The sequence below is a fragment of the Cydia splendana genome, chromosome 19, assembly GCF_910591565.1.
Source record: "Cydia splendana chromosome 19, ilCydSple1.2, whole genome shotgun sequence".
NCBI lineage: Eukaryota > Metazoa > Arthropoda > Insecta > Lepidoptera > Tortricidae > Cydia > Cydia splendana.
In genome coordinates, this window is record NC_085978.1 from 421,671 (window position 1) to 432,547 (window position 10,877).

General features: G+C 36.5%; 1 protein-coding gene across 1 annotated transcript; it reads right to left on the bottom strand.

Annotated features, from left to right (window-relative positions):
• Positions 1 to 4,141: 4,141 nt before the first annotated feature.
• LOC134800395 (protein GUCD1) lies at positions 4,142 to 7,506 on the bottom strand. Its single transcript, XM_063772894.1, has 5 exons — positions 7,347 to 7,506; positions 6,889 to 7,075; positions 6,412 to 6,502; positions 5,763 to 5,947; positions 4,142 to 5,350 (listed from the first exon to the last, which is right to left on the bottom strand). The coding sequence occupies exons 1-5, from the start codon at positions 7,366 to 7,368 to the stop codon at positions 5,161 to 5,163; spliced, it is 675 nt and encodes a 224-aa protein (XP_063628964.1). The 5' UTR covers positions 7,369 to 7,506; the 3' UTR covers positions 4,142 to 5,160.
• Between the last annotated feature and the right edge of the window lie 3,371 nt (positions 7,507 to 10,877).

The window sequence follows — 10,877 nt, forward strand, 5'->3', positions numbered from 1 at the left end:
AACTGTGAGATCCTCGTATTTCAGCCCGTACAAGATTAGAACATTGAGCTTTATTGCTTAATATAAAAGTCCAGTTTTAAATAATTGACCTGATTATGATACGTTATGACTAAAGTTCTTAGGTGAATAACATTGTCCGTGACACATGACGTCAGCGTTACGTTACGCGTTAGGGTAACATTCCATTTCTAACCGCAGCTGCATTACTGTCACTTTTACTATGGAAATTGACAATGACAGCGACGCGTTCAGTACCGGTAGTGCAGCTGCGGTTAGAAATGGAATGTTACCATTACGCTGAATCGAGTTTATAATTTTTTCCCCACCTCAAATAGTGCTCAGCGCCGCTAAAGAAGTTTTCACTTCAAAAAACTAGTTAACTAAAAACTAGTTACTAACTAAACTGACTAACTAGTAACTAGTTAGTTAAAAACTAATTAGTTAGTTACTGTGTGTAAAAAAGACTAGTTGCGTTAGACAGGTTAGACTGCGCGATTGGCTCGAATTCCTGCGTGACACCGCTGAACTAGTGCCATTTTTAGTGCCCGTAAGGCTCGTCCTGAGATATACGCCAATAATACAGTCGAGTTCACAAACATCTATAAAAAATATATAAGTAGGTACCTAAGATCAATGCGGCCAATTCCGTCATACGGGAAATTCCGTCAAGAAGCCTTTTTTTTCTGAAACAGTACACTATTAGTAATTTCCTCGACAAAGCAGCGATTGCTGAAACTAAAAGCTATTAAGCTAAGCCGCATTCGGCATTGCCCTTATATTAAAAAAAAGGATTTTATTGTTCAAAAATATATTTTGGCGTCAGTTATTTGTGAACGCCTTGATATATCTGATGATGGCGCTGACAACGATGACGTTGACAAACGTAACTTACCAGCTTTTGTTCTGTGGTAAAAATTAACAAGTGTTCACTCGGTATCAAAATACACACAACACTACGTAGTTAGCAAATATGCGCTATTTCGCTAGTTATATAAATAAAATACTACTAGAGGAACTGTTTTTACATGACAATTAGAATATTTAGTATAAGTAATAACGTAAACTGACGCACTGTATTGAATATTACAACACGTTTTGTAACTTTAGCGAAGAACGTCTCGCCCCAAATTATACGTAGAAATAGAATTCGAAAGTTAACGTCAAGCGTTTATATAAGGCGTTTTCTGAGAAGTTTGTCTATGGTCGTCCAAGATCCCCGGCAACGGTCCGAATCGTAGTAACGTAGTAAAGGCGATGCAACAAATGGTATACGATTTTAGACACAACATACGCGTGGTGTCATTCAAGGTCATATATATAGTTCTGCTCTTCAGAACTCAAGCTTTGCTGGTGTGTAAATAATTATAAAAAAAAAACTAAAAAATAGTTAGAGATAGACCAAGATAAGTCTGTAACGATTTTGATAGCACACGCAGTGCAAGTGGTATTAAAATTTATACGTCATAATTACATAGAAGTTTGAAGTTTAAGATTACACTTGCACTACTGTGTGTGCTCTCAAAATCGTTGCAGATTTATCTTGGTCTAACTCTACCACGAATGTTTGGAAAATGCGGACATGTGTGGCAGGTATTTAATTGTTATAATTGCCGTGGGCCAAATTCGTGGTTATTTTTAGCTGTGTACGCTCTAGTGCTTGGAGGCCTATTTCGACTCCTATGGGGCTTCAGATTCAGAATCGGTAGTTATACCCAACACACACACACACACACACACGCACACGCACACGCGCACACACACACACACACACACACACACACACTCACACACACCCTATAAGCATACACCTTATCACCCTCTCTCTTAGGTTTAGTTACTGTTACCTACTCTTTTGTAAGCCCCAAGATACAGGCTCAGCCTAGTTTGGGGCTTACCGGACATCTTTGTGCATGCGTATTTTATTATAAATAAAAATTATTCTTATTCTTAGATTAGCAAACCATTATTTCTTTGCCAAGAAAAAAGTGGCAGGACTAATATGTTTGGTAATATTTTTAATATTTATTTAAGTAGTGCACAAAAGAAATAAACATGTACAATAGGCAAACTTAATGCCATGAGGCATTTCACACACACTTTAGTTGGCAGTAAAAGTAAAAATCTTAAACAAGAGGAAGTCAGACAAAAAGGGAGGGTCATGCACTATTTGGCCTAAACCGTAACTCGAACCTTGGAGTAGGTAACGTAACTTCTACCGGTGTTGGTACGTCAATATCTCTTCATCTGATCTTTTTCGTAAACTAAAATAAACTAATATAGCAAATCCTTTACTTAATTTTAAAGAAAACTTACCTTGCATAACGCGGGCACAGCGCAAACCAGTAAATAGAAATACGATTTCAGCATCTCACTGTTGTGAAGCAAAATGTTAAAACTACCTAAACACTACTGATTCCGATATTAACGGGGTATTAAATAAAATATGACGTGACAGAGTATACGAGTAGTACCTACTGCGTAGTTCATTTAGATGTGATTGCTGATGACTTAGCTAGAGCAAGTATCTCACGAATCACAATCACAACAGTTACATGAGAGTAGGGAAAACCATGGCGTGGTTATTAAAAAAACATCATTAAGTTTTGCTTTTCGTTGTTCGAACGTCATGGAGTTTCACAAATGTTGTATAAAATAATAATTATTTTTTCTTTTCATCGACTTTTGATTAGGATTAAGTACAGCCAGCTGCAGAGATAACTGACCCCCTCGCATAGAATGTTTGCAGGGGGGGTCAACTATCCCTGCACCTGACTGTACAAGTGTAGGTACTTACATCCAAATATAGTCCAAAATATTCTCTTTATTAAAAAAAAATGTATAGAAAAACTAAACCTGTTTTCTCACAATTTACAAAAATGTTTGTAGGTTTATACCTACCTATGCATAATATAGATGTTACGGGATTAGATATCAAAGTTACGCGTCACCGTTACCCTGTGTTCGTTAAACAATGGAAATATGACGCCCTTTGGTTAAGATGAATAAATATTATACGCAATATCAGAGGTAATCAGCTACTCTACCCGTTTTATAGTATTTAAGGAGATAGAGGGAAATAGGTTCTTGATTATTGACACTTATTAAAATTATTTTATTTACGAAATAAGTGTTCAGTGAATAAAGTTTTGTACGGAACACTAAAAATACGTGTATAATAGGTGTTAAAATTAAAGTATCCCATAAAAACTCCCTTCATCTCTAGTTATTCTCTTAAAATATTCTCAAAACTGGAAAAGCAAAAATAAATAAATGTATGATATTCAATATCAAAGAACAAATAAATCATAACTACAGATAAACAGATTGAAAACAGCTTTGAAAACAGATTTAATGGCCACGTGTGATCGAGATTAAGCGAGAAGAGTCAACAGAAAATAATCCTTAACACAACGCAGCAAGAGCTCGGCGGTCGCCGGCGGGGACTCCCCGGGCATAGACTAAACTAGACGAGACTAAGGAAATTCCTTTTTTTTCTTGTGACGTTAGTATATTAATATATTTTCAAATGCTTTCATTTTAAAATGAAGGTTCGGTAATAGTTGCGTTAGTTCTTTTATTACGTATTTTTCATGATATTTTTGCTTTACGCTTTTACTGACGTCAAGTTGTCTATGTTCAAATTGAATTCACTGTGTTCATGAAATTATGAAGTGAATGGTGTAAATCTGAATAGTGACGTAACGTAAGACAGTCTTTTACGAGTATGTCCACTGATTGTGCAATAGTTTATACACAATGGAATATACGTTGTAGGTATATAAAACACAAAACGCACAAAATACCTACTTAGTTTCGGTTTCTAAGAAAACGTTAAATCTAACTCTAGTCTTCAATAATTATAAAGGTTATGTCTAGGGAATTAGTGATCGTATTTCGTAGTAGTTTTTAAATTTTCATTTCAAAGGAGGCAATTAATGTCATTAAAAATGTTAATTGAACGAGCGATAGTAGGTATTTAATTTAACTAGAGTGCAATATAAATGGCTTTTTGTGTTAAAAAATATAGGTAACATAGATTCAGAGAAAGTCATTTAATGAAAAATATAAACTCATATAATTCCTGTAAGTAAATCATTATGAATTATGACAATGATACTTAATTAAATAGTTGTCTGTCATTGATACGGCCATTTTGCATTAATATAAACAATTTAAGTATTAAAAAAAACTCTTTGTCATGGACATAATAATTAATTCGGATATATTTAGATTTGATCATATTAGTGTAGGTAGAGAGAACATAAATTCCTATATTTATTATACCTATAAGTAAGCCAAAATTAAATACATTACTGTATCTCTTTGAAATAAATATATATTAGCTCTTAGCACATACAATAAAAGGTAAAATAATGGCAAAATAGGTAAGTATTATCCGTATTTTCTTAGTAATGACTATTTATAATCTATTCTCAAAATTACATCAACAAAAGAATTAAATAATAAAATTCCAGTTTTCTCTTGTCACATGATTAACATATCATCTCAACATGTGGATTTTAAATATTACTATGAATAAATGAATGAATCTTTTTTCGGAACACACTCTTGTAAATAAGTAACAATAAATAAATAAATAAAATAAAACCCTGTCTCTTCGTCACCTCCTGCACTCTTTATAGACAAGTGTCTCTATCAGTAGGCAGGGCTCTAGCCCTCTCCATGCGCGCCATGCTAGTGGCACATGTGCGTGGCCTTAAGGCGGGGTCGGTAACTCGGTAGAGCTGGTCACCTCCTGTACTCCTTATAAATAAGTACAACGTCTCTATCAGTAGGCGGGGCTCTATATAGCCCTGTCCATGCGCGCCATGCTGGTGGCACATGTGCGTGGCCTTAAGGCGGGGTCGGTAACTCGGTAGAGCTGGTCACCTCCTGTACTCCTTATAAATAAGTACAACGTCTCTATCAGTAGGCGGGGCTCTATATAGCCCTCTCCATGCGCGCCATGCTGGTGGCACATGTGCGTGGCCTTAAGGCGGGATCGGTAACACGGTAGAGCTCGTCACCTCCTGTACTCCTTATAAATAAGTACAACGTCTCTATCAGTAGGCAGGGCTCTATATAGCCCTCTCCATGCGCGCCATGCTGGTGGCACATGTGCGTGGCCTTAAGGCGGGATCGGTAACACGGTAGAGCTCGTCACCTCCTGTACTCCTTATAAATAAGTACAACGTCTCTATCAGTAGGCGGGGCTCTAGCCCTCTCCATGCGCGCCATGCTGGTGGCACATGTGCGTGGCCTTAAGGCGGGATCGTGGTACAGCAGTTTGTTGCGACACACGCCCACTAGTAGGACGAAGTGGCCGGTGAAAGAGCCGCCGAAACAGCGCCTGTTTACAAAATTAAGAAACATAAATATGCCATGTCGGTGGTAAACTAGACATTTTTTAGTTTAATCTTAAGGTTATTTGAACTGTACTATATGTATTTTAGGAATAAGGACATTGTATACCGTAAACCGGTTGATTGTGACACTCTCTAATCAAATAATATTGTAACATCTGTATACTGACATTGCACAATCTGACAATAAATGATTACTTACTTACTTAACAAGTATACGAGGTCACCATATTTGCCACCGCTAAAGACGTAAAAAGTCTTTAGAAAAATGTCAGATAAAATACTGACCGCCAGTTAAAAAAAAAATACTTAGATCCATAGTTACTCAACGAAATTAACTAGGTTTGGTAGTGAAATGGCTAAGGGACGCAGATGACGCACCATGGCGTCATGTCTCACCTGAAGTCCGCCTTCAGCTTGTTGTGTTTACAGAGGTCGCACGACAGCAGTCCTGCATCGATGAGTAATAAGGCTGGGCCATGACGCAGATGACGCACTATGGCGTCCATTGGCAGGTGGCCTTCTACCAACTCTATGCCAACGGCGTTTGCGGAGTCGAAGCGTTGAGAGATGCGGAGGCGGTCCTATAAAACAGTTAACCATAGTATAGACAAATCGATTTTTTTTTATACCAACAAGTATACGGCCCGCCTGATGGCCCGGCTTTTTAATTTGTTTTTTTTTTTTTATTTATTATGTGGGCATTTTCACTTAATATGTACCATTAACTTTTTTTCGAATATCCATCAACTTTGGGGTTATTTCTACTCAGAATCAAGAGGACTATTGATTTAAAAAGAAAAAAAATGTGTCCAAAATAAAATGTTAGTTTTGTAACGCATTTTCACATACATTTTGTATGGACCGTTACAAAACTGACACCCAAAATTTGTATGAAAAATTGGGGACACTTTTTTTCTTCGTCTCATTCAATAGTACTCGTGATTCTGAGTCTAAATAACCCAAAAGTTGATGGTTTTTCGAAAAAAAGAAAATGGTACCATTTTTTCTGAAAACCCCCATGTATGTTTTAATCAATAGACCGTACCTTATCAATGATATTCCGGTAGTATTTGTGTTTCCTGTGGGCCTCATTCACCCCCATCATAGTGGTGTGCATGCAGTGAGGGATCTCAAACCTGAAGACAAATATAGTCCATTTTAGTACTTGGAATCAACCCAACTGTTCATACTCTAATGAACCTAAAGGTTTTAGGAACCAATTAGTTCTAGTAGCCTAGATAATGCTCAATTGTCGTTTCTACTTAAACTTTGATTTTAATTTCCTAAATATTAAAATTTATTTCTCCAATTTTATTTGTCTAATCTGTGATTTTAATACAACAATTGATTGGGTAGTAAAGGCAAAGTAAAAATAAAAGGCAACTTAACTGTCAATTTAATATCTAGGCCATAAAATACAACTTAAGTATCACACTATTGGACCCAAATATCCTTAAACAAATCATAAGCCTCTGCAGTAAGCTTACTTTCTTTAACCAATTTTAGATGATTCTTCACTTACTTCTTCAACAAATAACACAGATCAATGGTCCATGTGATTTGCCCGAAGCCCTCCTCCTTGCAGACCTGCTCGAAGTTGTCTAACAGCTCCTGGCGCTGTGCTGGGTCCAGCAGCATTGTGACGCAAGCCACACCACAGTCCCATGAATACCGCTGAGTGAAGTGCTCCAATTCATGCTCAGCATACACTGTGTATTAGAATAATACGCAATTAAAGTCCCTGGTCTTCGATAGCGATAATATTTAAAAATACAGACTAAAATGTTTGTTTTAACTTAGAACCTAGAAGAGGGATATAAAAATAGAAAAATAAACTCATAACTTTATGTTCATTACTAATAGCAAAGATATATATATCCTCTCTGCTAATAGGTACTTAGGTTTGAACTGGTAGTTCCAAAGGAAAGTCAGATCGAAAATCAAAACTTTAATTGTTTATAAACAAGTTTGTTTACATACCATTTTCTGCTGCAGAACCCATTTTAATCAGACTTGGTGCTTTTGTAACATTAAGGAGAGCTATACTTGTTTGTTAACTTGAAATAAGTTTAGAATATGGAGAATATGCTATAAGCCATAAGAAGTACATTTTTATTAGTCATACATTTCGCCGAAAAGATTAAGATATGATATGATTTGACTTTTGTTTCTATGACAAGTATGACAGCAATATAATATTCCGATTTGCATTGGGTTAGGTTTTGCGTCCGTTTTGTAGCAATCGATTACATGACAACAACCATTTTACTAATAATCTTTTCCAATGTAATATACTAAACCGAGTTTGACCTCTAAGTATTTTTATAATTTTTTGCCTTTGTTAAAACTTTTAATGTATGCTACTCCTTGAGTTATCATCCCAGACTATGCGTACAAAGAAAAGGTTTACAAATGCCAAAAATGGCGTTTTGATACTACACGAATAATTCGAATATATGCGTAAGGGTGTACTCCAACTGTCCAAATTTTTGTCCAATGTCATTGCCTCTCACTCTCTCATTAAAGCAAAATGTCACACGTAATACACATTGGACAAAGAAATGGGGTTGGCCGGTGGAAGTTTTTAGCAGATGGCGCCATCATAGCTTGCCCCGTCAATCCCTAGAATTGTGTCAAATTTTTGTTTTTTTAATACCCTGGATGCCGGCCCAGTTTTATAAAGTTACAAGTTACAAGTTTACAGGCGTTTACTGGCAACACTTGCTCCGTTTTTTACAATTTGCGTTTTATAAAAGTACTGTGTTACAATTTTACAGGTTACTGGTACAAGTGCCTGTAGCTCAACCATAGACAAAAATATGGGAGTTTAATAGTTTTAAACTCATAATCGAACAAGCGTTTTATAAAAATATTGTAAATTACAAGTGTAGATTGGTACACTTGTAACAAAAACTTACATACGTCTTGAGTCCTGTAACAGCTACTTGTAGTGTCTCAGTGATTCGCTTTTTCGCTCGTAATTCTTAATTTTAACTATTATTATTCGTTTTCTGAGAGATTTTAAACTTTACTTTTTATTGTTAGGCACCAACGCCAACGATTGTGCCAGGGCATGCATACTTTTCCATGCACTGACCTTATCAGTTTTTGTTAATGTATCTGCAATATATACCTAGTAAATAGGAAATAAAGTGACAATATGTTTGATATTGATTTTATTGATTCGTTTTATTTTATCTACTAGGAATCGGAAAAGTATTGGTGCCGATATTTGTCGTTGATTTATTAGCATTCGTCTCTTTATTTAAGTATAGTGCATTCACATTATGGTAAAGTGTACTATTCATAGTTTCCGATACACAGCGTACTTATCTTTGAGCCGCTACCGAAACGATACATTTTAATGTAATGTGAAACAGTATTTATTTACTTATTAGGTAAATATTTCATTAAATCTAACTTAATCTGAATCTGAAAACGGCCCAAAAAGTATATCCTTGGCATCGAACACCGCTCTCAACCACTCGATTTTTCCTTCATTTCTGGCCATTTTTTCAGTAATTAATATTTTACAGCAAACAATAACACAGCATTTAGTAGAGCACCGAGTATCTATGACAGACGTTTTTTTTTTAAATAGTGATGTCCTTCACACCTGTAGATTTCAAATGTAATCGAGATTGACCGTGGTTCTTTACAACTGTAATTATCTATGTGTATTTATAAAACACCTGTAGCCGTTCACAGTGCTTTACAGGTGCCTGTAGCCTGTACTCTTGTAACCTGTAACTTGTAACTTTATAAAACTGGGCCCAGCTCTTTAAGCCAAATCTCATAGAAAAAGGGGCAAGCTATGATGGCGCCATCTAGGCAAACCTTTGACAGTTGCCAACCCCATTGGATAGACAGATGGAGTACCACCCTAACATGAAGTTATAAGATGGAGTGAACTGTCACTTTTTCTGCCATACTAAATTTAACCTTATCACCGAGCCAGAAAGACGTTCTTACCAGACTAGAGAAAACGGTCCACTTGAGATAGCAAAGGTGGGTCGCGGTGTCTCACTCGCACATGTTGCCAATGTTAAAAATATACCATTGTGGTAGTATTTATATCAATATATTACTGAAGTTAAATACCTTCTTATATTATTTAAGTGCTATATTTAGAGTAAGATTCTGATATCTTTTAAGAAATTTGTAAATAATTATGATGTCAATATTATTAACTGATTTAACCAAGCATGTGCACAACAAAAAAAACATTAATTTTGATATGGTAGACATTATAGTAACTTTGAATATTAATTGGTATCCCTAACGTGTGGTGACATGTTATCAAAACACGTGAATGAAAAATTTCTTAAAAATGGTGAATAAATGTTGCGTTAAAGGTTGTAGGAGTGAAAGAATTTCTAATTGTGGAATATTGTTTCACAAGGAAGCCACAATTATTACATTTTGCGATAAAATTACAAGTCAACATTGTCAAACTCATTAGGGTGACCATGATGTCGGCACGATGAGAATCAGTGTTACACAATTCTTATTACGTACTTAAAAGTAAGTTTATATGAATAGGTATGTATTTATTTCGGCATGTTTAAATTAAAACATTACAGACACATTTATACATTGTTATAATAATAATTATAAAAAAACACATTGATAATAAAAGAAAAATAGAACTTTATGGTAATTTACTGACTTTTGGGACGATACCAGAAACGTTACTAGGAATTTACCCTCTTTGGAAAATTTACTGGGAACGGCACATCACTAGTTTCTTTACATTTCACGACTCTTCTCTTTTCGCACAGATGCCCTACCACCGTGAACACCGAGGCTCGCAAATTGCGGGCATCTTTCTCTTTTACTCCTATAAAGGAGTAATCACAGAGACAGAGAAAGATGCTTGTCAAACGATGCAAACTTCGGTGTCTATGCTCCAGTGACAAGCGTCCTAGTTAAAAACTATAGCAAACGGGCGTAGCGGTCCCACGCGATCCTGTGGCAGTGGCGGATTTGCCCTAAGGCCGAGTAGGCCCGGGCCTAGGGCGGCCAGATATTTTAAGCGGCAGTCTATATGATGGGTGCTGAGAAAGGGGCGGCTAGTGCTTGCTATAAAGGGCCTGGGACCTAACGCGGCAAAGACTGTAAAAAGCTCTCAGGACAGTGGGGGTGTCCTGAGAGCCTACCCCGAGCCGCTTTCGACGTGTTGCCTCTTTGTAGCACTTTCGTACGTAAGTGTGACAGAGGGGCGACACGTCGAATGCGGTTCGCGGTAGACCCTCTGGTTCTGTCAGCATATCTGTCTCTCTATCTCTCTCACTCATACCTGTATTCTTGACAGACGTTACGGCGGACCACCTTCCTGTGGATCGACCATGTTTGTGAAATAGAAATAGAAATTTATTTGCTAGAAATGTGGTAGGTACAGAAATTTGATGTTAACATACAATTTTGCGAGTTCAGCACATTTCGCCAATAATCTAGGCATGCAAATTATGTTTTGTTTTAACCTATAACTATACCAGCATCCATATATCC

Excerpts from the sequence above, each read along its gene's own strand:
- LOC134800395 (XM_063772894.1), bottom strand. The coding sequence starts at position 7,368 with ATGGGTTCTGCAGCAGAAAATG. Across the intron at positions 7,076-7,346 it reads GGGTTCTGCAGCAGAAAATG|TGTATGCTGAGCATGAATTG; the intron begins GTATGTAAACAA and ends TCTAATACACAG. Across the intron at positions 5,948-6,411 it reads ACCGGAATATCATTGATAAG|GACCGCCTCCGCATCTCTCA; the intron begins GTACGGTCTATT and ends ACTGTTTTATAG.